Below are 24,935 nucleotides of genomic sequence, written 5' to 3' on the forward strand. Positions count from 1 at the left end.
TCTGAACTTAATTCCAAACTGCTATGAACTGGAGAGTGTGTGTGTGTGTGTGTGTGTGTGTGTGTGTGTGTGGGTGGGTGTGTATGTGTGTGTGTGTCCTGGCCTTCATGTGCAATCCTATGTTCCTCCCATTGTTTGAGGGGCCAGAACCATTGTAGGGGCTCTGTGGGGTTTGTTGTAAATGACCATGTCGAGGCACCAGTTTCCAACTGGCAGGTCTGCCTTTGTGTGTGAAGTTAACACTCTCTCTCTCTGTCTCTCTGTCTCTGCAGTGAAATGTAAAATGGAGGACGAGGAAGCACCGGCTGCCTCAGCACCATATCCTTAGCCGACGTCAGTTGCTCCGTATGGAAGGATGATGTATCCAGTCTGTACTTTCCCTAGTACGGTGTCTTTAACAAGCCTTAGTGTGGTGGATACAGAACCCTTTGAACGTGAGGAGGGATTTGTTGCCGAGAAGCCAAAGCACTTTAGCTTCCTGCCTGACCCCAAATCCTCTCCACGGTGTCAGCAACATCCTCTGAGCTGTCACTATTGGCATGCCTCGTGACCGTGTCCTCTGACACCAGTGTTCCCACTTTTGCCAAGATCCCTATTTTAACTTACCTCCGATCTCTGTGTTGTTTTGCCTTGGTTTTGGGGTGTTGGGGTAACCAGTGGGGCCAAGGCTCTAGCACTGAGTTGTTTCCAGCCCAATAAGAGGCAGTTGTCAGAAAGGATTTCCATTGTTAAAGCCCCAAAGTATTACAGCAGTGCCCTATTAACTTAATGGTCCCATTGGTTCTGTGGCTGCTGCTCGCCAGGATTCTCCCATTTAAAATGCCCAGACGTGGCTGAAAGCCTCCTCAGTAGTATCTGACTGACAAGCTACCACGCATCTTAGGTAAATAGTAAAGCCTTTATTTTCTTGTTAAGAACAGCATTTTGAAAATAAAACCTATCTGCCCATGCTTAACAACCTTTAAAGTCTGTGATATTTTATATACAGCCCTGTACATACTGATTGTCTTGAAATTTCTCAAACAATTTTTGTTTATAAGTATGCAAGTCAGCCAGGATAAGGGGAAGAGTGAGGGTACATTATAAAATACACATTAATACATTTAATAAATATATATTATCTATCAAAAAACGAGCCATAGCTCTTTATGAATAAAGCACCTGCCAAGGGCTCTCATCAGCTCACATGGTCGCTGCATCCTTGGATGTGTAAATGCCAGTGTCCTCTTCTACTCTGCCATTTGGCAAATTCAAAAGACAACCCCTCCCCCACCCGTCTACACTTGTTGGCTGTCCTTGATCTCATCTGTGGGGGGTGGAGCAATAACCAGATCTTAACTTCTGAAACAGCTGGCACATTGGAGCCCCTCCCCTCTGCCATTGTCCCGCTACCTTGGCAACTGACTCCAGACCTCTGTGGAGTCTTCTCTCAGGAGGGGACAGAGTGGCTGTTATAGTCCCAATATGGTGGCATGCCAAGTTGTGCTCGCAGCTTGGGGTTATTCCCAGGTGACTTTCTAGACCGTTTCCCCAACCAAGCCTCGGGTCTATCAACTGTTAAACAGGTGCCGTGGGCTTCTGCACTTCAGCCTTGCTCTGTCAGAAGCTGGCTGCCACAGTCTCTGGGTGGAGTTGCCTCGTGGTCCTCTCCAGGTGAACTCGAACTCAGAATAGTAGTAGATGTGGCCCTACTTCTTTTGCTCCTACTTCCGCCCTCCATGTCAAAACATTCAGCCCACCCTGAATCTTAAAGCCAAGATAAAACAAAGCCCAGCAGCGTAATAACCTATCAGGATTGGAAAGGAAAAAAAGCAAAACTGAAAGGCCTCACTAAGCGATGGGTTTTCCTGTGGCTCAGCGTGGTTCTGTGTTCACAGTGCAGAAACAAGCTGCTTTCTGCACAGCCGTCTGCACGGTGGGGTGCTCACCTTATACGTGGACAACAAAGCTTAGAGAGAAAACCGTCAATCATGTCAGCTTCTCCCTTCTGCAAGGGGGGGTTTTGCAGACCGAGTTATTGGTGACATCAGAAAGCTCCAAAGGACTCCAGAGAGCGGGGATGGACAGCCATTTCCTGGCACAAGAATGCGGAGCGCTTACGTTTGTCACCGGACTGGCCCCAGGTGCTCGGAGATATCTTTGCAGAAGGGCAGGGTAGTGCATGCAACAGCCCCAGCCCCAGCCCCACACAGCCCTAGCTTTCTTTCCTTCCCACACCTCCTCAGGCCTCTAAGTTCTAAGCCCACCACTTGATGGACCTTAAGCACTGATTGAAAGCAAGCGCGTGCTCTGGATGGGGGTGAGGCATCTCAGGAGGTTGGGAAGGGGTGACCTTTGGGTGCCATGCTTTCTGGTTCCCATGCATGGTGATGTGCTAGCTGTAAGGAAAACTTGCAGGAGAGCCAAGCGCTGGCCAGATTGGCCACACCTCCCTAAGGCTCTACAAGGATAGGCTAGGGCAGGGAGGGGACACAGCAGAGACTGGGGCCTTGAGAAATATCAGATTTATTAAAACACTCAGCTCAGATGTACTGGCTTAAGACGAGGTCAGTCCCCACCCCCCCCCCCAAACACTAACCTTTTAAAAATTTGCATTAAAGGTTAAAGGCTTATGGGTAGTTTTTATAGAAAAAGCAATGTAGCGATTCGAGTGTATGCAGAGGCTGCAACCCTTGTTTATACAGTCCATATGGTCAGGTTCAAACTCAGCATGGAAAGGTTGCTAGAGATTATGCTGGCCAAACAGTGCAGAGAACGCAGGGCTTTTAATGGCAGGGATGCTGGAGATGCCTAGCAACAAAGGAATGACTTGCTCAGGACAGATGGAAGCCATGACAAATGACAGTTGTGAAGGGGGCCACATCCATAGAGCCATCGGAAAACCAGAATCAAGACGTTCTCCATACCCTCCAAAAGCAGCCAGAAACCTTCATGGAGCTCATTGTATCCTGGACTTCTACCCACATGAAGGGGAAATATCCCAGAAGCCACTGGCAGCTGGGCAACAGGATGCCATCTCTCGATCCTAGAGGTCACCCCTGGGGAACCCAGCCATAGGACATCATTACGAAAAGGCGCCATGGCGCCTGCCTTTCAGCCTGCCTCCCCTGAAGCTTCAAGCTGGCGACCCTACTTGAGCTTCTGAAATGAAGATGGTAATGAACTTGGGGGTTAGGGGGTGGAGGGTGAGGGTGGGCTAGGGTTGGGGGAAGGCATGGAGGAGCACCTGCAAGAGGAAGGAGGAGGGATATTTCTATCACTCTGTAGGGGAGGTTGGGGTAGGTGGGGTGCTTGGTAGAGCAAGAGGCCCACAGAAGGAACAACGGTTGGTCACCTCTGTCTACATGTGATGGTCACTTCAAAGTCCAGAGTACCTTCTCTTCTTTGGCACGTTCTATGGTTCCTCCATTCCTACTGGCTACACAGCTCCCTGACCATCCAGCTGGGCCTTGAGAATCATAGCCACAACCTCTTAAAGTCTCCTGAACTGCATGGGCCACCAGGCAAGCAAAAGCCAGGGAGAATGATCCATGAGTTAACCTCAAGGGCACAGTTCTCTCCAAAAGATGGCTCTGGGGACCAGCATTTGGTGAGGAGGGTGGGGGTGACAGGCTGGCTCCAACCCCTCACATAATAAGCCAAGATAGTCTGGTACAGCAGCTGTGACTTCTTCTCTGTCCTGCCCCCTGCTGAATGACTCAGTTTCCCAGCCACGCTTCTGAGTGAGTCTAAGACTATTGGCAGTTAGCTCTGATTTAGTTTGCAGGACGATTCCGTGTTTGCATGTGTGGCAGGGGAGGGGAGGGCGGTCACTGTTAGCTTTCCAGTTCATCCATATGTCACATTTACACGAAATCCCCTTGGTGGGACTTCTCAGATCTCCTGGCTTCCGGGTGGCCTGTCTCTGCCATGGTTAGTGATTTCGCCCTCAAGAAAGACACAGCCAGGGAATAAAATCGGTAAGAAATATTCTTATTCTCTGGAACTTAAGGTCTTTCACCAATGGTGTCTTCCCGTGTGAGATGGCGGAGCAGTTGGGATCTGGAATTACATAAGGACAGGACTGAGAACTCTGCAAAGTCATCGTTAGGAACTGATGCGTCAATCTCCCTATTCCTGCCTGTGGGGGGCTGTGTCCTCCCAGAAATGTACTGGAGGGTCATGTCCCCCACCTGACGGGACATCCAACTCGCTCAGAAACTCAGTACTTTGAAGAGAGGGGGACCCCTTGGGCAGGCTAGGCATGTGTCCTAACACTGAGCTTCACCCTGAGTCCCTAGAGCATCACTTGGTCAGGCCTCTGTCCTCTTCCCTACACTGGCCTTGAAGGAACCAGGAGGACTTAGGAATGACGGACAGGCTGTGTTGATTACGGCACATGGGCTGACCCCTCTGGAGATCAGTGGTCACAAGTCAAGTCAGGCTTTTCTTGGCCCCAGGACAAAGAAACAGCCCAGGAGGTGATAGGAAGATTTAAGAACACAAATCTGTGTTTCTATTTGTCTTATAGCTTGTTTGTTTCTATTTGTCTTATAGCTTGATCAAAGCAAAGTGAATCAGAGCCTAGCAGGGCCTTCCTTCACAGGGCAGAAAAACCAAAATTCCCTTCCTTTCCTCCAGGGATCAAAGACCATCCCTGATGGTCTATTAAAAAAAAAAAAAAAGCCAGATTGATTTATGGAATTGGCACAAAATAAAGAATGAAAATCAAATGTGTACATGTGAACCGGCTCATGCATTGTTTCTGAGAAGCACAGAGCTATGTCTGGAAGGTGGATGTAGGAATGAGAGCCTCTTTGGATTTTGCTGGAATGAAGCAAAGTCATTCCAACGGAGGCAAAAAGCCAAAGGTAACACTTTCTGCTGCAGGCCTGTTTGGCGACAGATAAGTACAGCTGCTTTGGTGTGTGAGGGACTCAACTTCAACTTCCCTTAGGGAAGGGGGACCTGGTACCCAGCTTGGTGGTGGTGGTGGGGGTAGGTTCTGGATGGAGTAGGGACCAGGGGGCTTGAGCCTCCTGATGGATGTTAGCAAGGCTGAGAGCACCCTCACAGAAATCTTTTCCTTAGAGTCACCTTTCTGGGACAGGGTTGGGGGAGCTGTGCTTATGGAGGAAAATTCATCAGGTGAAGAGCCTCGAGCAGTAGGTAGGCATCTATAGATGGCTTTCTGAGTATGGGTGAGTTTTCCTTATGACAAGGGGGACAGACAAAAAATGGAAGGCGTGCATGCATGGAGCTGCAGTGAGCAGCCCAGAGAAGCAGCCTCCAGGTGTACCCAGCTGAAGCTGCCCCACACGGGACGGACGCGCTCAGGCCTCCTGCCCAGACATCAGATTTTGATACTTACAGTCCCTCCATTGAGCACGACGGCCATCTCGGTCGGCTGATACACATTGCTTCTGAACGGTGCACTGGGCCGGTTTCCCAAGCTGCTGGGCTTCTTTCCCAGGCTGCTAGATCTTTGCTCCAAGCTTCCATTGGAAAAGCCCACTGCTGATCGGAGAGCTGAGGACGGAGTTCCCGGGATGACAACACCAGTGAGAGTGTGGGGGAGAGGATGGGGGAGGGGAACAGAGGGATAAGGGGGAGGGAGAGAGGAAGGAAGAGAATTTTGTTTTTCTGAAGCAACCAGCTCCTCCCCTCTGGGTACCTCTATCCACCCACCACAGTGGCTCCTCCCCTTTGTCACAAGCCTGATTCAAAACAAAAGTCACAAAGGGGCTTTGTTCTCAGTTCTCTAGGAGACTGATCCAGCTTCAGAAGGGTTGGGAACTTTCTGAAGTCCTGCTCTCCCCAAACAGCTACAGCCAGGCTGGGTGACAGTCACCTCTGGGCTGTCAGGACTCTTTGGATAAGAGTCTTTACCTCACTGTAGAACAGTACAGGTCTGTATTTACCATATCAGTCAAAAGCCACCACTATTTCTGGATGCTGCAGAGCTGGCGACTGCATGTACAGGACAGTGACTGTCAACACTGGAAAATTACTCTCTTGTTTGGGTTATTCCCAAAAGAGTAATAGAAGGTCCGAAGCAATGATGGCCAAATGGGTGAACACTCTACCTCTGAACGTAGGCACAGGTGTTCTGAGTTACTGTCCTTTTAAAGACACCATCTAAGGTCGGCCACACTGGCCCTAGTTAGATTCCTGGTCCTCCTGTTGCTGCATGCCAAATGTTGGGGTCCACATGGAGCTATTTAGTGTACTCTGTGTCATGGTGTGTGTGTGTGCACACCTATCCGCCCGCATGTCTGTCTGTGTGTGTCTATTGTCTCTGTCTCTCTGAGAGTGTGTGTGCGCACGCGCAGATGCAGAAGCCAAAAAAGGGTGTTGGAGCTGCCAAGCTGCCCGATGTGGATACTGGGAACGAACTCAGATCCTCAGAAGAACATCAATCCTCTTAACAGCTCTGCAGCCCCTCCCTTGGTTCTAGACGGTGCCTCACTGCCTAGGCTGGCTGGACAGGGAATCTCAGGGACCCACCAGTCTCTGCCTCCCAGCTCCAGACTCACAAGTGAGCATCACACTGGTTCTGGGGATAAAACGCCGGTCCTCATGCTTGAACAACAAGCACTTTACCAACTGAGCTGTCTCCCCAGGCCTCGGTTTCTGTACTTTTAAGAGATTAAGTTTCTTTTTAAATAAAGAAAAACCAACTTGAAACAACGTAGAAAATTCAAGTACGTGTTTCTGAGTGACAGGAGCCAGCCTATGAGGGCTTCTCGCATCACGCCAAACTAGAATCCAGAAGGTGAAGGCTGTTAGTGGTGGTTGGGTGCTGCCTGGGGCAAGGGGAGCATTTCAGGATGATGAAACTGTTCTGTGTGATACTTCAAGGTGGATACAGGTCACACTGCTTTTGTCAAAACCCACCAAAATGATGCAGTCAAATTAAAATCTGGTCTTTGGCTCCCTGGCAGAGCTTTAGCCTAGCATCCCTGAGGCTTTAGGCTCCACCCTCAGCATCTCATCAGGCGAATGGCGATCTTCACTGTCAGATGACAGTTAACCTGCAGTTTCACTGGAGGAAGCACTAATGTTGCTGGGCTAAAGAAAGGCTTTTAGCTAAAAGTCTTCTCTGAGGGAATACAGGGAGACGTCTCTGAGGGAATACAGGGAGATGTCTCTGAGGGAATACAGGGAGACGTCTTGGGCACTGTGCAGCCCACTACGAGGGAAGAGTCAGAATGACCTTAGAGCTAGGTCTTGAGTAAATCGCATATAGAGGGTTAGTTTTCATAGCATCACAGATGCTTTTTCTTTTTTTCCGAGAGCTAAAGGTTAAGTACTAAGGCCAAGGTCACACAGCTAGCAGAGTCCACACTGGAAGCCTGGCAGAGACAGGCTGCTCCTAACCACCACACCAGTTCCATATGCTCTGCTGTTAGTCATTACAGTTGGGTATGTCGAAGCAAGATGTGTTAAGTGGCATTAGGGACAGGCTCATCATGGTCTGGACCAAAGAACTGCAAGACAGACGCAGGAAACCTGTCTGCTCCGGTATCTCCAGGGCTTGAGCAGGTGCTTATGCTGAGTGATGGCATGGCCCTGTCTGGGAAGCAGCACACGAAGCAGGGACAGGGACACAGACTTCTGCTAGGGTCATCAGCTTCTGCTGTGATGCAAGCACACCCTCTTGCAGGCTATTTGTGGATCTCTGAGTGTAGCTTTGGCATTCTAGACCCTCAGCATGGACCCAGGATCCAGCTTGTGACAGTCTGACCAATCAGAGCATTTCATCTTTGAGAACATACTGGTTAGGGGATAACATTTAGAGTCAATCAGAATGGGATTTTCTCAAGCCTTCTGGAAAGGTTTTTTTTTTTTTTCCCCAGAAAAAAAAAATGGAATTTCTGATATTCTGTGCAAATGGGGACCATAATGCCTCCACCAAGAGATGAGAAGTCAAAGTTACTCATCCCTTGAGTCTCTTGAATCTAGCCCTTCCTGAAGCACTAGGGCGTTTCGAATTTTCATTCGTTTAACAAATAATTAAGCATTCAAATTCTATTTTTTTAAAATGCTAGTAATCAATTTCAGAGGCCTTTGCCTAATATCAGAGCTGACTCTATCCAACCCCCAGCAGAGGTGGAGGGCAGGGAGTGTTATTCCTAAGTGGGTACCTGGAGGCATCCACTCATTGGTCAGATGCCAACTTTCTCTGGGGTAGGTCCTGCAAATGAGGCCAAGTTAGCCATGCCTTCTTCCCCCAGGCTTCACTCTGGGTCTCTAGCAGTAAACAAAAATGGCTGAGTAGCCTTTGCCTTAATGAGACCTTAGAGCCCAGGATCCATAACAAAAGAGGGAACACACGTTCCTTCGAAAGGTGCGTGTTTCCTATGCCTCGTTAGCACTTTGTAAGATGTGATCTGAGGTGTGACATCTGAATCTCTTAGCACTTATCTCATGCCCTTTGATACTAAGGAACTCAGCCTGGCTAATTGTATATATGTGTGTGTGGGGGGGGGGTCTCAATGATTACAAGAAATATTAGGGGTGATGCCACTGCAGCTTCATAGAGTCACAGTACAGCCTGGAGAACACGCCCTCCCTCTCATGACACTTTAGGGGACCTCTGGCATGGGGGAGAGAACTCCAGAAGCTGGCCGGAAGTTCCCAGTGCAGGAAGGACATGATCATGGTGGCTCGTGGGCACTAGCCACTCTAAGGATAAGGTCCCTCACGGGGCCGGTTTCCTAAAATACAAACTGGCTAAAGGAGCATGGAAGGTGCCAACAGCTGCTCCTACTGTGGCAAAGGAGCGTGCCCAGATGGTCTTTGGCCGGTGAAGCAAGAGTTTCTAGAATAAAGGCCAGCCTAGCCAGAATGCTCTCTGTGTGAGCCTCGTCTGAGGGCTCCCCTGCCTGCTGGTCTCAAGTGATTTTGGCGGATATATATTTTTGATAGACTAAAAGATGTCTCCCTGCTCCCCCCCCCCCCAAAAAAAAAAAGTGTTGATGGTAAAGGTTACTAGGGATGTGGCTCAGTGACCCAGCATGCACTAGGCTCCAGGTTTCATCCTCACCACTACAAGCAAGCAAATGTCTTTAAAAAAAAAAGTCTGACAATACCCAAGGTTGCTGAAGATTTAGGTAGGGACTTGCAATGCCACTACACAGTAGGCACTCAACCTACCTTTCTGGGGTGCTACCTTGCATGATATATCAAGATTTAAAATGCAGATTACTTAACTCATATCTAGGACATCTTTTGCAAGGAGCTAGTGGACCACAGAGCAGAAAGATGAATGGATAAGAGCTCTCACTGCGGCACAGTTTATCATGGGAAGCCTGAGGCAAGCTGAGCAGGCAGGGGAGGACCAGAAAACTAAATGCTGGTGCCTGATGGAAAATTCCACAGCATCCCCAGGATACCACAGCTCCTCATCCCCTGACCCGGGAGAGGCCTCCATCACTGATTTAAGCTCATGGTGGGCCAGTGCCTGGACCCAAGGTTTCCACCCATTAACACCTTAGGATCACTTGGAGAACTTATAAATTATACAGACCCCAGACTCAGACTTAATCAGGGGCCCTGGGTGGCAGCAGGGAAGATACTAGTGTTTTTCTTAAGTGGTAGCCCAAGTGACTCTAATGGAGAGACGGGTGAAGAAGGACCACTCTGCCTTAGCTCTGTTTCATTTTTGTTTTGGAGACAGGGTAGCACTTGGCATCTATTTCCATCTGTTTCCAAACAGATCTCAGGGCTATTGTATGACTTAGGAGACAGTAACCAATAAATGCTCCCAACTTTGTTGCTGTTGCTGTTGTTATTTGTAGCTGCTATTGGGAGTTCTATGCCTTGCTGTGTGTCCCAGGCTAGCTTTGAACCCACACCCCTCCTGCCTCTACTCTCTCAGTGAGTCCTGGGACTACAGGCAGGTGCTTTCACACGCCCGATACCATTACTTTTAAAACACCACTGCTTGAGTGTTTCTGACCTTCCAGTTTTACTGCAAGGACATCAGATTATTCTATTTAATCACTGGTTCTTAACACTCTTTGTGTGTGTGTGTGTGTGTATGTGTGTGTGTGTGTGTGTGTGACAGATACTGTTAGAATCAGACGGAGTGATGGACCAATCCCCCAGGAGACACAAATGTACATCAGTACACAACCACTTTTGTTTCCTCTACCTCTAAGGTTCATGGGGAGTCCAGGGCCTCAGAGAGGCCCCTCCAGGAGGAGCTGGCAAGGAGAGGTGGCTCTACCAGGTTGCCAGGGCCAGCCAGGCCCCTCCTCTGTCACCACAGCTCCCGAGGAGGCCTCTAGGCTCCCAATGGTGACCTCTAACTTGACTGTGCCTTCTCCCGTCCCCAGCAGGGTTGGCACTGAGTCCTTACCAACATCTCCACAGACACAGGCATCTGGCCTGGAACTTTATGTAAGAAGAGAGTAACTTGGATTGCAGCCACACTGGGACTTTCCCCTCTGTCCAGAGGCTGGCTTCTGGCACCCCTCCTGGCTAGGGGTTCAGGGTGCTGAGGAAGCTGACTACATCGAGGTATGGCAGGGCTATGGGTGGCTCAACCTGCTTCCCTGTCTATGGGGGAGGGGCAGGCTCTACCCTGGGCTTCCACGATCAACCCTGCAAACCTGTTTAAAGGGTCCAGCACCTGCATACAGCTCACACTTGTGCCTGGCAACTGGATGGATGGATGCTGCTAAAGAGAAATGACACTAACTTTCCGTCTACCACAGGCCACGTTCCAGCTGTATGTCCTCAGGAAAAGGCATTCTTTTGAGCCTTAGCTTATACCGATCCATCATGGGGGGGGGTAATAATGGGCCAATCTCACAGGGTAACATCGGGACTGATAAACTAGTGCAGGCTGAAGGCAGACTAGCGCTGGCACACAGTGTTCAACATGTGACCATGCCCAGTGGTCAGTGCTCATTCAGGACTGGGGTTCAGTATTCTTGACAGGTCCCTGAAGTGTTTTTGGGGAATTGAGAAAGGTCATTTACTTAAGCTCAGGTGTGGGACCCAGCCAGCTTCCTTTAAGCAGTGTCCTAAGGGGCACTTGTCCAGCATCAGCAGTAGGGCCTTGGAGGTCCTGGTGACAATATCCCCTCCACCTACTGTGACCTCACCCCTGAGCACAGACAGGTAGTATTGGCTACCCAGATGTTACCCCAACTGCTACCAAGAATTTGTGACCATTTAACCAAGTTATAGAGAAGTTGGTGATGGAAGAGGGAGGTTAAGAGTAGGTGGGAGCGAAGCCTCAGTCATGGTGAGCTATTTGGAGTTCTATTCTACACACATCCTCAGAGGGTCTCCGCAGGACTGGGCCTGGTGTGGCAGAGATTAGCTTATAAATACAACTATTTTTGACAACCTGCCTCTGTGCTCTCCTTGTAGGGACCACTATTCAAGTAAACCCCTATCCCTTGGTGTCTCTCCTCCTACTTTTAAGAGACCCCAGCCGAGACCCACAAGCCTCATGCTCAGTGCCACCAGGATCTGGTCTCCACTGTGTCACTTTCTATATAGTATGCACTCCTGTTATTTTTGGTTTACAAATGAGAAAAAAAAACAGGTTTAGAGAGATTGTGTAATCTACTCCAAAGCCAGGAAGTATGAAGTGGGAGGGAGAGGCAGGGTTTAAACTTGGACCTTGGGACCCAGTTGGAACGATGACTGAGGTGGAGGAGGGCAGGAGCATCATTTGTCATGATGGCCTGCATGCATCGACACACAGGGCAGGCAGGCTGCAAACTCAGTGCCTACTGGGAGCTAGGGACCTAAGGTTGGGGGATCAGCAGGGCGTGGTAGTGTGTAAAGCAGAAGGTGTGTTCCTAGCCACAGCTTGAGGGAAGCAAGAGGCCTGGCCTTCAAGTGAGATCCAGAAAACTGCAGCCACATAGGCAGGCTGGCTCAGCATTGTTAGACCCAATAGATACACTGTGTGTGTGTGTGTGTGTGTGTGTGTGTGTGTGTGTGTGTGTGTGTGTGTAGGCAAGAGGTCTACTTTAGATATTGTTTCTTAGAAGCCATCCCTTGTTTTTTGTTTTTTTTTGTTTGTTTGTTTGTTTGGTTTTTTTTTGTTTTTGTTTGTCTTTTTTTTTTTTTTGAGATCCTTGGGTCTGGGGCTAGACTGGCTGGCCAGCAAGCCCTTGGGTCTGCCTCCTCTGCTTCAAGGCTGGGATTATACGCATGTGCCACCACACCTGGCTTTTCTCTGGGCCCTAGAGAGTGAACCCAATCCCCTCGCTTGCATTTTACCTCTGACAGCGTTTTTTGCCAACTGAGCCATCTCCCCATCTCCACTCTTTGGAAGTTTATAACAAATCAGTTGCCAATTAGCATGAGGAAAAGGATCCATAAAATTATCTCTGAGCCAGCGTTAGCAGGGGAGCCATTCGTGATTGCTGGGCCTGGGAGCATCTGCCCCTGCTGGAGAGGCTTTTCAGGGACAGCCTCAGGCCAGACAGTGGTTGCTTTACCTGCGTTATGTTCATCCATTGAGAAGGCCTTGTTCTCCATGTAGGCCCGAGGCAGGTGCATTTCCTCATCAAATGCTGTCTCCCGCATCCTGGGCTGTGAAGTGTCGAAGTAGTTGGGTGGGTTCTCCTGCAGGGGTGGGAGAAGGGTGTAGTGGATCTCCGGAATGGCATGGAAGATGACAAAGACCCATCCGCTGGCTGCCAGTGTAATGGCCAAGGTGGGGTCGCTCCAGGCATCTCCCTGCTTAATTAATGAGTTGCCGAAGAGGTACATGGTCATCCAGACCACCCAGATGAGCGCAGAGAGGAAGGTAGTGACGAGGATGAAGGCTCCGTTCACCTTCCACCGTTTGAACTTGCCACACAGCGTGAAGAGGGACTGGGCCAGGGTGATGGCCAGCAGCACCATGTCGTAGATGAGCGCCATCACAAAATCCATGGGCTCGTAGGCGCAGGCTGGCTTCGTGTCACGCAGCACAGTCAGCACCAGCCACTCAGTGGCAATGATGACCTGCACCAGCATCAGGCACAGTGCCAGGCTCACCAGCTGCCAGCTGGCCGGGCTTGTGCCCTGGCGCACCAGCCTCCGCACCCGCCACGCCTGGCTCAGCAGGCAGGAAAAGCAGAGCGCGAAGAGGACACCCCAGAGGAAGCGTCGGATGGAGCAGATTGTCTCGTCCATCTGGATGATGAAGGCAAACGTCAGGCCAAAGAGGCCCAGGGTCCCCAGCAGGAAGAGGAAATGGAGGCACACAGGCCGCTTCCTTTCCTTGTCCTTGATGAAGGGTAGTCTCACTAGGAGAATGAGCATCAGAAGCAGTGTGATCAGGGCCCCCGCCCCGGCCACTGCCTCCACCACGATGCCCCAGATGGCGTCCAGGTCGCACAGGGACACGTACTGAGGAAGAAGGTCCAGTCCACAGCCCCGGGACGTGCTGGCGTTCTCTGAAGCCACGGAGGCAATCACCAGGAGCAGGGGCAAGGGAAACACTTGATGGGTTCTCATCTTTCTCTCTAACACCAGGAACATTCTAGAAAATGGGAACAATCAGAGAGAAAGCTCAGTTCGTTGTAAGGCCCCACTCTCCCAAGGACTTGCCTGTTTTCAAACCTGCCAGCCCTCATGGCTCCTTTGGCACTTGAGGTAACAGTATCGACTTTCTCCTGACCTTGTGGACCCTCACTCTGGCACTCTACCACCCACTTGAACCCTAGCCCAGATTAGAAACCGTGAACCACCATCAGCAGTGGCTGGAGGACCTATGGTGGAGAGACTCACCTTCTCTCTCTACTGCTTTGTAGTATGTAAATCTGGCATCTTCCAAAGTAAGGGAATGAAGGAAATTTTAAAGAGACAACCACCAGACAGGTACTTAGCTGGGGCAATCTCTCTCTCTCTCTCTCTGTCTCTCTCTCTCTCTGTCTCCCTGCTGCCTCTCTCTCTCTCTCTCTCTCTCTCTCTCTCTCTCTCTCTCTCTCTCTCTCTCTCCTCTAATCTCCAAAGGCTAATGGGAAATATTTACTGACCACTCTCTCTAGGCCAAAAACTGGGCTCAGCCAGTCCTCATAATGCCCTATGAGGGCAGCAGGTCCTATTGTGACCTTCATTTTCATCTGGCAAAAGAGGTTCTTCAGGGTGTGACACTGGCCCCAGGTCATAAAACCACACTCAGAAGCCACCCCTCTCAGCAGAGGGAGAAACCTTCCAGCATTAACTTATGGTATACTCAGTGGTCCCAAACTAAGTTTGCTACACCCATGGATTCAACCAAGGATGGATGAAGACTATTCAAGGAAAAGATTCTGTCTGTTCTGAATCTACACAGACATTTTTGTGGTTGTTACCTAAAATTTGCATAACAAGGGTTGACATTGTATTGGGTATTATAAGTGATCTGAAGACCATAGGGCATGGGTATAGGTTATGTGTGGATAGACTTTCACAGAAAGAAAGGCCTTTCACAGAAGAAGGGAGGGTCTGGAGCATCAGCTGGATCCTGGCATCAAGGCTGTTGGTATCCAAGGGACTCTGGAGCATTTCCTGTGGATCTACCTGTACATCCAGAAAGAATTTTCATCTCTGTCTCTCACAGACATGCCATCTTTCTCTTCCAAAGATCTCTTAAGGCTCCATTCTCTCCAACCCACCTGCTGTCCTTTCCCTGGGAGGCCTGAGAGTTTAAGTTGCCACACACTCTCATGTGCTTTAGAGGCTCAGTGAGAGCTCTGACCCAGTCTCCTCCTCCCCTGCTAGAACACACCCCTGTTCTTATAGGCTAGTATCATCATGTCTCGCTAGCCCTGCAAAGATGCTCACCCCTCAGCCCAGCACCAGAACCATCAGCTCAGACTCTGCCAAGGTCAGCCGAGCTCTCACAGGCCTGTGGGCGGGGTCTCGTGGGCTGAGCTCTAATCAAGTGTGCCATTTTTTGTCTACTTTGTTTCTTTTCTCCTTCCCTTTCTCCTCTCCTCCCTTCTTGTCTTTGTCTACTACCCCAGGCAGAGACAGTATCTTTTACTCATCAGCCCACCCAGCTTTCCCAATCTTGTCACATCTGGCAGCTGAAACTATCTTTTTTTGGGGGTGGTGGTGGTGTTGGGGTGTCCTATGCATAGTGGGATGCATCTCAACAACCCTGCTTCTGTATACTGCCAAATATTCCCTGGGTGAGGGGCACAAAATCCCCCCACAAAGGATTACTGGTAAAGACCCATATTAATACACAGCACCTGGCCCAAGGCAGGCACTTAGGAAATCTCCACCAGAGACTCTTGCATCCTTCCAGCCCTTTATCCCACCAACACCAGGTCCTTGCTTTTGAAAGGGACTGGACCTTCAAGAAGCCACAGCCTGCACATCTGTGCCCATGCTCATTATTAGTCTAGTTTGGGGTCTTAACTCCACCTATGTGAGGTCAGTAACCAGCTACCCTCCCCACAGCCCAGCACCAGCCATCCCTGGGGCTTCTGTTAAGTAAATGCAGTATCGACCACCTCTCTCTCCTCCTCTCCCTTACAGAGATCCCTTGTGCATCTCGGATCCTGCCTCGACCTCCAGGCCATCGACTGCATAAATTATTGATGTGTAGAAGATGGCTGGTGGTGTGGTGTGGTCTGCTGTGCTCACAGAGAAAAGGCATGCTACAAACAGAAGGTACTTGGGAAGAGGGACTCCTTAAACAAGATCCCCCCACTCAGGCTAAAAAATATAGGAGTGGGGATGCACCCTAGATATTCACCATTGACTTATGGTCTAGTCATAATAGTGCCATGGGTCTCCATCAGGGACACCGGGTACAATCATTTACTTAACTGTGTCCTGTACATTGGTCATTTAAACCCCATTCCAGTAAAATACTTCTCTCAATATTTCTAAACGGTACTGGAGGCCGGCTATTGGGGTAAAAGTACCCGCTGCCAAGCCTGACAGCCTAAGTTAGAAAAGATCTAACACCCATAAGTTCTGCGTACATGCCAAGGAATCTGGCTGCACGGTGCCCTTTGGAGAGAAATCATTCCGAACAGAACCACTTGTCAGGGCTGGAAAGCATGCTAGGAAACAAAATTTAAGAATTAGACGGGACAGAACAAGCTGGCATTGGTCCACAGCAAGGCGGAGGGGCTCCTGGTGAGTCTCCCTTTGAGGAGTCGTCAGTGGTAAACTGTTCTCAGTCACACACCCCAGTCTAGTTTATACCCAATTCCATCTTCCCCAGCGGTGAGGAAATGATGTTTGGGAAGATGCTTCCAGAATATGGATCTCTCATCTGTGCACCCTTTGACTGGTGGATCTCAGTCAGAGGCAATTCTGGATGTCGCGACTGGAGAGGGGACAATGAACATCTGTTGAATAAAGACTAGGCCTACAATGAGAATAGCAGTCACCACCCAACAGAGTGACACAGCCCAGTAAGACCATGGGACGGAGGCTGAGGAAGGCTGGTCTTAGACATCAAAATCAGAACCGGTGAGAGACACCAGGAAGCCCACCAGGTCTCGGTTGTGCGTGGACCTTGCCATCCTCTCTTGCAAGAACTTGCTTTCTTTTAGCTGAGTCCAGCCACCCTTTCGGGTGAAGCTCCTCTCACTTGCTTCCCAAGCTCCAGGGTCTCGGCTGTAAAGTGTGACTCCGTTCCCTCAGCTCCTCTCACTTGCTTCCTGCTGCTTCTGACTGCTCCAGCCTGAAATGAGCAGCACCAGGACACCCGCGCGTCTGAAACCGTGCAGTGTCCTTGCACGCAGAGTTTTCATTTCCTTTCAGACACAGGAAATGGGCCCTCTCATGCTCTCCGTTTCCACGGCCACAGGTAGAGCCCTTTTCTCCTTCCAGGGCAGCTATGGGTTTTGACGCAACATCTGATTCTTTGATTTCTGGAACTAGCTCGAGACTTGCCTTTGGAGAGTTATCTCAAGCCCTCGCTCCCAGCTGGTCTGAGTTAAGTGGGGAAGTTCTTAGCTGGTGGAGCTGTTGTAATGGCCAAGCGGCCTTTACAAGGCAGGGCTTGATGGGTGGAAGTAGGTCACCTTTTAGATCTAGCTGCAGAGTCCTGGTCTATGGCCATGTGAAGAACTGATGCCATACAGTGCCACCGCCATGCCATCCCGCCACAATGAAATCTCAAAAACCATGAACCAAAATGTCCCTTTCATCTTGTTTTGATCAGTTATTTCCTGTGTGAGGAAATGTAGCTGTGATGGGTGATATCAACTTGATAAACTCTAACTCATCTAGGAGACAAGTCCTGGATATGACCATGAGGAATTGATTATCTGGACTAGGTTAACTGAGCTGAGTGCACCCACACTGAAAGCAGGACACACTGTTGACTGGGCTGCTGAACACTACCGTTCCTCTTTCCCTGCCTCCTGACTGTGGATTCAATGTGACCGACTGCCTCAAGACCCTACAGCCTTGACTCCTCTGTCCTGATCAGTTATACCCTCTAACTGTGACCTGAGATAAACCCTTTTCTCCTCTTAAGTTCTTTTGTCAGGGTCTATTCTTACAGAATAGGAGACGTAAGAGAATTATAGCTAATGCTGCATCCGGGTCAGGCTTGGCCAATCTGGACTTTGTCCCACTCTTTGATTGAAGCGATTGGTTCACAAATAGGCACATGGCCTGAAATAGACCAGTGAATTAGCCGGAGGATTTGACCTGTTTGAGAGTGAGGTTGACTGGGAGGCAACAGCTCGAGGATGGATCTGAGTTCTAATCCATTGAAAGGCAGCTGGATTCACCAGCATCCAATGAACTACATCATTTGAATGAAACCAGTTTGATCTGGGTTTCTGACACTTGCCAACCAGTTCTCAAAAACCTAGAGCAATGGCCTCTTTTTGCCCCATATCTAGGCATACAGGTGAAACCAGGCATGGTCAGACACCACAGGAGAGAGAGCTCAGTTGTCTCAAGGTGGTCACTATTTGTCTCTAAGGATGATTGTGGGGTGTGACCACCCAAGTCCACAGAACTGTGTTTGGGGTGGGGAGGGTTACACTGACGCCAAAACCACTTGCTCACCTAGGGTTTCTAGGAGGTCCTACTTCTGACAACTACAGTAACTGCTTCCCCGGCTCCCGGACACATACAGTAACATCCAAGCATCTGCCTAAGGGGACAAGATATGGTGGTACAGGCCTGTAATCCTAATATTTAGGAGGTTAGAGAAAGAGGATCATAGCCAGCCTGGGCTACATGGTAACTTCTAGTCCAGCCTGAGCTACCAGCACTGAGAAACCTTAACTCAAAAACCAATTAAACAGAGAGAATCCACAGAACAACCTAGAGGCAAGTGCTGAGGCTGCCTCATTTCATAGAGATAACACTATGCAGAACTCGGAGAGCAGCCGCTTGACCAAGGTCACACGCTGCCAGGAGAGTGGAGCCCAAGGCAAACAAGTGTCTTATTGTTGCTGGGCTTTCTCTAGACCAGAACTGGTTGGAGAGTCACTGGTGACCTTTGCTGGAGGATTGATCTGCAAGAGGCCCTCTCAGCCCCCACTACACATTATGCCTGTACTTTTGATCCCTGACTCTGTTGTATGGCTCACGTGTGTGTGTGTGTGTGTGTGTGTGTGTACACTGTTGTCCTCACCCAAGAAGACACCTCTGGCCAGAGGTTGCCTTTGGATGACTTCTTTATGACCGACCACAGTATTTGAGATGGGGCCTCTCACTGAACCTGGATCTCAGAGTCTATTCTACTAGACTGTCCAGTAAGCCTCTGTGTGTCTCTGACCCCCAGCACTGGGGTTTGAGATGTGGATGGCTACAGGGATCCCGAACTCAGGTCCTCTTGCTTGCATTTTCCCTCCAGCTCAATTTCCCCTTATTCACCTTTTGGTGTGTTCCTCTCCACTGGCCCAGGCCCTCGTCTATTTTGCTTTGGCCCTCGGCTGCTGAAAGAAAGAAACTGACCTACAGGCTCTAACTCTCGTGTGGCCTCTAAAGGTGCATGTGGGTGTGCATCAATCCCTTCTGTAAAAGAGGAAGGGAGGCTCTGAGAGGCTTAAATCAGGGTTCGATTACCCCAGGCCTGCAGGTCACACTCAGACCCAGATGTCTGTCCGTCTGTCCGTCTGTCCTTCTTTCTGTCTGTCTGAACGACGACATGAAGAGCAGAAGCCCCAAGCAGGCCCTACCCTTTCCATCCAAAACGCCCCTTGTCAGGTAACCCCCTCCTTTCAGTCAGCCACCTGCTGCCTCCCACCTCCAAGAGCACTGTGTGAAACAAAACCAGAGTAGAGGTTCCAAGGCAGCCTGGAGGCAGGGCTGCCTGGGATGGATGAATACATGGTAACAAACCATGGGGTGAGAGCAGCGGCTCCTCAAGCAGAGACTAAATGGGAATGAATGCACAAGGAAGGCTCACATACTAATTACCTCTGCTGCCAGCCAGGCGCTCAGAAATGTGTGACTCACTCGGATGTTCTTAAATATACTGCGAAACACATACACCCACTCTCCACACACCATACCGTACATCACACACACACACACACACACACACACACTGTCTACAGAGGAGCAGAAACAGTTTCTCCCAGCGCTCTGAGTCCTGGCTCCACAGAGACCATGGAGGACCTTATTTGTGTGAGCTGGATAAACACTGCTTCTCCTAGCCTGAGTCTCCCCAAGCACTTCTGAGTCAGATCCCCCAGTTTCAGATCCTACCCTGGGGCTGGGGAGTGGTCCAGCGTGCACACTGGCCAGCAGGTGCTGGGTTCTAATCCCAGCCCAGAGCACGTGCTAGCGCACTCCAACTCTGAGCTGCTGAGCTATCCTTTCTAGCTTCAGTTTCTTCAGTGGCAAAGCGAGGGTAAGAACAGCACCCACATCACGGGATTGTGGTGAGGATGGAGGTAATCTATTGGGAGTGAGATGGTGGCATTCACTTGTAATCCTAGTGTTTGAGAAGCTAAGGTAGGAGGATCTCAAGTTTGAGCCCAGGCTGTGGAGCGGTCTAGTGGATAAAGCATTTGCCAGGCAAGTGTGAAGAGCAGAGTTTAGACCCTCAGCACTCACCACCTGTCATCCCAGTGCCAGGAGGTGGAGATGGGTTACCTGGGGCAAGCTGCCTAGCTAGACTAGATGAATTGTCATGTTCAGGGTTTAGTAAGTGACCCTGCCTCAATAAAGTAACAAAAAACCCACAACACCCTTTGTCAACTTCTGGCCCTTTATATGTGCATACATCCCATTTGTACTCATAGCCATAAACAAACATGAGTGCACACACACACACACACACACACACACACACACACACACGGTGTAGAGACTAGTTAATGTAAAGAAATGTAAAAGATTGGTAAATGTTCCACTGTCTGCAGGGGTAAGTTCTCCTGCCATAGATTTCCTAGGAGGGGCTGTTGCCATGGAAATGGAATGGCGAGGGGTTCTCCCATCTGTTTATCTATTACTGGCTTCCAGCCTCTCTCCCATCATATACCACAGACAACAGGTCCTTAGGGCATTGGGAAGGGAGTCGAGCTGTCTGATGGGAACAGGAAGTGTGTGAACCTCACTCTCAAGATTGAACCCAGGCCAGTGACTCTGAAACCAGCCATGGCTAGTAGGTAGTCTCAGCCAAAGCTGCTGGAGACCACACACCGGGCCTTCTCCTGGGAGGTAGGATCCCCTCCCTCTGGTCCTACCATAGGGATGGAAAAACAAAATGTCCCAAATTGCCCTGAAACCCTTCTGACCAGGCTCAACCCTTGGCTACCAGCAGGGTTCCAAAAACCCCATTCTTCCTGCTAGGCCAGCCAGGCAGAATCTGAACCAGAGTATAGATGGGAAGGGGTGGGGGGAGACAAAACGAGCAGGTGGGGTTGGGGGGGGCAGGGCCAGTTTTCTCAGCCCCAGTATACTTCATGGTTCAGGATCCATCTGAATGCCTGCCACAGTTTACACTCTCCTCAGACGCCAACAGGAGGGCAGTCCAATAGAACTGTGTGACCTTGGTGTTCCTAAAGCTCTCTGAACCTCAGCCCTTCCTCTGTAAGATGGAGATGGCTGTGCCACTAGCATGAGGTCCATGTGGAAAGCCCTTTGCACGTAGGAAGCAGGGGTGCTAGCTGGCTAAAAAGACACTCAGGAGTCCCATTGTCCTGTTGGAACCATGAAGGCAATGAGGGCAAGCCGCCTGGTCAAAGGCTTCACAGACCAGGTTAGGTATACATTTTCCCCAGCTTCTGACCCCAGGGCCTTTCCACTGCACCCCAGTCCTGGCCCCATGTCTGGCAGAAGTCCAAGTTGGGGCTTCTTGAACCCCCCAGCGTTACACTCTGTCCAGTCTTACTCCCCTGGAACCCGGGTGTGTTTCCTGCTTGGCTGGTTTAAACCGTTACAAGGTTTCCTGACATTAAATTCTTTCCCAGACTCAAAATGTTTCTGCCTCCCTCTGATATCTTTTCCAAGTTACAGTGTCATCGTCTTCCTTGCCTTGGCTGACTAGAGCCTCTTTGGGGCTCTCAACTTTACAGACCCTTTCAGGTTAGTAACTTAGTACAGCAAGAACATCAGCTGTACGATCCATGAATATGCAAAGCAGCTGTGGGGCCTGTAAATAAAAGCAATCATTTAAATGCAAATTGCAGCCTAGGCTGCCTGAGTCTCAGTCTAGGATCCTTCTCTTGGTGCAGTTCTGAGGCAAGAGCGTGACTAACTGGGAATCCCCAGCAAGCTCAATGCTAAAACAGAGGTCTTGGACCCCGGGTAGGGGCTCCTTGGGGTAGATAAGAAATGTCTAGAAGCGGGAGGCGGATCTTTAAAAATCCAAGCCACTCCTTCAACTAGCTCGCCTGGCACTCTGAGGCTTAAAGCAGTGCCCAAGACTGACTCCATAGCCCAGATTCCCTGCGCCACAGCATCCCTGCAAGCAGAGAGAAGGGAGCTGCTGTCTCTGTCTCCTTGTAGAGGTCAACGAAGCTTTTACAATCACACCCTGGTGAGCTCCAGAACCTTCCAAGAGTTCAGGGGTCCCGACGGAATAAATTCTAAATATCTTTCCGTGACTCCAAAGACCAGATCTGTCCAGAGCCTCCTGCCTCCTCTCTAGCTCTAAATCCGCCCACACACTCTGGCTACAATGACCTTTGTGTCCCTTTCACCAAGTCTATTCCCATCTCCAACCTTCTCCAGCCTGGATGCCCTCCCCCCCCCCACCCCCCTCAAGTCGCTCTCTCAGTGGAGGACCCCTCTTGCTGGGTCCACTCTTAAATGCCATTCCCCACAAGTCCTGGTCACTTTATTTTCCAGGCAGCCCTGTCCCAGCAGGTGTAGTAGGTATTTGCTCACTTAGAGAGTTTCTTCCTCTACTTCTCTGCGCACTTCCATGGCCCCCCCTCCAGTCTGGACCTTTTCATTTTACACAAGATATTTCCTTTAGCACTCGGATATGTGTTCACCACATGTGTTAAAAACCAACCAACCAACAACCCAGTAAACATTAGAGTCTATCTTTATAAAGAAAGCCCTCTTCTTGGCTGCCTGGGCCCCAAACTTTAACTCCTTCCCATCCCATCTTCCCCTCTTGCGACCCAGCTGACCCTTTTTAGACTTAGAAGCGAGAGGATCAGGGAAACAGTGTTCACAGCCCAGATAGAAAACTAGCCCAGAGGAGGGTTTCCAACCAACAGATGCCAATTTGCATTCTATTTACATGTAATTTGCATGCAGTTTAACTCCAAGTGCGGTTATTCCCAAAGCTCTGAGTGCCCACCAAAGAAACTTAGGAAATAACGTTCTCAAGTGCTTTGTCTACGGGGTGTGCTTAGCCTCTTCTGCATCCTCTTGTCTTTGTGGGGACCCCCGGAGCTTTCTGGACGCTGCTCAGGTGCCCCCACCCCGGCGCAGTCCGGCGGCCGATGCGGCGCGTGTGCTTGGGGGCCCCAGGCAGGGACGATGGTGCCCGCCACACTCCCGGGGCCTTTGTCCCTCTTCCAAAGAGCCGCCCCCTTGGCGAACAGAAGAAGAAGGGGGTAACTGGCTAGGCCGAGCTAGAACAGGGGGATGAACACTCTGATCTGGGGGCGTCCTCTGGAGCAAGGTCGGTGGGCCGATCCAAAACTGTTTAATCAGCTACCGCCGGCCAAGGAGGGGTGCTGGATCCTCATCTGTGCTCATCTCTCCCACCAGGTCCATGAAATGTGTGGGGTCCTTTGGGGCTTCGAGCCCCAGTCCCCTAGGAAGAGGGGACGTTGCACTGGGTAGTCCTTACCCCTAGCCTGGCTGCTTTCCTCAGAGGCCCAAGTGCCCTCGCCTGGGATAGAAATTCTTCCGCTTCACCATAAGCAGCCGCCCCTAGATTGCCAGCCCACTATTTGTCCCCCAGCTTCAGATTCCCTCCCTGTGGTGCCCACCCTCTCGCGCCTTTTTCCAAGAGTGCGTGGCCACTGCGGGCTGCAAGCTGGGTTCCCCAGACCCTGCGGCAGGTGAGATTTCAGGTCTCCAAAGGCCGGCCCCTGCCTCAGGCCATGTAGTGCTTAGTTCAGGACCAGCACCCTGGCTGTCCTCGCACCCCACCAACCGCCAGGCCCCCTGGAACCTGCAGGCGACGTCCCTCACAGGGGTCACTAGCACAGGGCCAGATTCCCCTTTATTCCCAGACGCTTGTAGTCTGTCCTCACCCCGGACCATAGTCAGAGCCTTAGTTCGTGGATTCCCCCACCAGATAAAGGTCCCCAAACCACTGCCCTCGGTCGGTCCAATGCGGCTCCTCTCCCGCCGCACTGTGGCACCCCTCACTCGAACCCCACGGCTTCTGCAGATGTACCCCAAGGAGGAGGAGGAGGGGGAGAAGGGAGAACAGAAAAAGCACGAGCCAGGATCCGCTCCGGATCTTTCCAAAATCACGGCGGGAAAAGTTTCTGGGGTCCCTACGGCGCCCTCCCCGTGCCCGCGCTGGCTGGTACTCACCGACCCTCGCGTCCCCGCAGCGCCGACGCTCCTGCTGGCCCTGGGCCCAAGTCACATCTCTGCAGCGCGCCCGCGGCCCCCGCTCCGCGCACGCCCGCCAGCCGAGCCCGCCTCACTGCATCGCCCTTCCGAGCTGCGGCCGCGCGAGGCGCCCCCTGGCCCGGCCCGCGCTGCAGCAGCCGCGGCCCCGCCTCTCCGTTAGGCCCCGCCCCAGCAAGCCCCGCCCCTGCCGGGTCTGCAGCTCTGCTCACCACCAGGACCAGAGCCACAGCTTGCTCGCATCCCCAGGCGCCTTCCTGGCTTGCTCGGAGCGCTAAGACGGCTTTCTCACCCAAAACTCCTGGTGCCCCAAATTCGAGGACATCTCCTCCTCCCTATTAAGAGTCCAGACGCACAGTTGCTCAGATTGATCTGTAGAAACATCCTCAGCCACATAGGACGCAATATTCCTACGAGGATCCTAGAGGGGCACTCCCCTCACACACCGGCAGCAGGTCTTGGACAAGGTTCTACTGCATGCGTTCTAAAGTCACCAAAGCCTCGCTGTGATGCACTTAGGAAGGTCCCCGATGAGCACATTCCCTGCCCTCTTCCACCCTGCTCCAGCCCGTCCTTTCCTCTTTAAGCACACTGAACCCAGCACCGATATCTTTGGCTATCCCAAACGTGACCATCACCGAGGTGACCTCCTCACGATGGTCCGTGTACAAGATCACCACCATCTCTTACACATCATTCACATAGGCACACACCCGCCACTCTCTTGGGCACACATACCTAGAGAGACCAGATTCTGGCTGTGCGCTGCACTGACGCTCAGGGCACAGATACCTCCAGTGACCACAGGGCAGGCATCGGACATACATGCTGGAGGAGTCTGGGACATCGCTCACCTGGCTGTCTGAGGTCAGCATCATCTAGGCTAGGCTTAGGGAGACTGCGCTTCGGCATCCCCTGCAGCGAGCTGTCAGTCTCGGGTTGTTCCTTACCTTTTCTTAGTCCCTGAAAGTCCTTTTCTCTCTTTCTTCAAGTTAGTTTTCTCCAGGGTCAGGCCACAT

At 51.0% G+C, this 24,935-nt stretch overlaps 2 protein-coding genes and 1 long non-coding RNA gene across 8 annotated transcripts in view; 2 read left to right on the forward strand and 1 right to left on the reverse strand.

The window, feature by feature from the left end:
- Nucleotides 1-958, forward strand: part of Iqck (IQ motif containing K) — a 116,369-nt gene extending 115,411 nt beyond the window's left edge. For 3 of the 5 annotated variants that reach the window (XR_003946504.1, XR_378252.4, XM_006507984.4), the window contains one exon: nt 273-955. Coding sequence is in view for 2 of the 5 variants with exons in the window: in NM_001374605.1 (NP_001361534.1) it covers nt 273-328 (56 nt within the window). In the remaining 3 variants the exon portion in view is untranslated. Of the gene's footprint in view, nt 1-272 lie in introns of all 5 variants that reach the window. The other 2 variants (NM_001374605.1, NM_001081446.2) reach the window with 1 other exon arrangement.
- On the reverse strand, nt 878-24,049 carry Gprc5b (G protein-coupled receptor, family C, group 5, member B). 2 transcript variants are annotated; one of them, NM_001195774.1, is made up of 4 exons: nt 23,878-24,049; nt 12,453-13,483; nt 5,351-5,508; nt 878-2,074 (listed from the first exon to the last, which is right to left on the reverse strand). In NM_001195774.1, exons 2-4 carry the CDS (start codon nt 13,480-13,482, stop codon nt 2,027-2,029), a joined length of 1,236 nt encoding a protein of 411 aa, NP_001182703.1. In that variant the 5' UTR covers nt 13,483; nt 23,878-24,049; the 3' UTR covers nt 878-2,026. The 2 variants fall into 2 exon arrangements, with proteins under 2 accessions (NP_001182703.1, NP_071865.1); NM_022420.2 differs by having other exon boundaries at nt 878-4,041.
- On the forward strand, nt 13,923-17,433 carry Gm39076. Its single transcript, XR_869903.2, has 2 exons — nt 13,923-15,606; nt 16,169-17,433. It is a non-coding gene; the product is annotated as a predicted gene, 39076 (long non-coding RNA).
- Nucleotides 24,050-24,935: the final 886 nt, after the last annotated feature.

Source organism: Mus musculus, chromosome 7 (assembly GCF_000001635.26).
Source record: "Mus musculus strain C57BL/6J chromosome 7, GRCm38.p6 C57BL/6J".
In the NCBI taxonomy this organism is placed as follows: domain Eukaryota; kingdom Metazoa; phylum Chordata; class Mammalia; order Rodentia; family Muridae; genus Mus; species Mus musculus.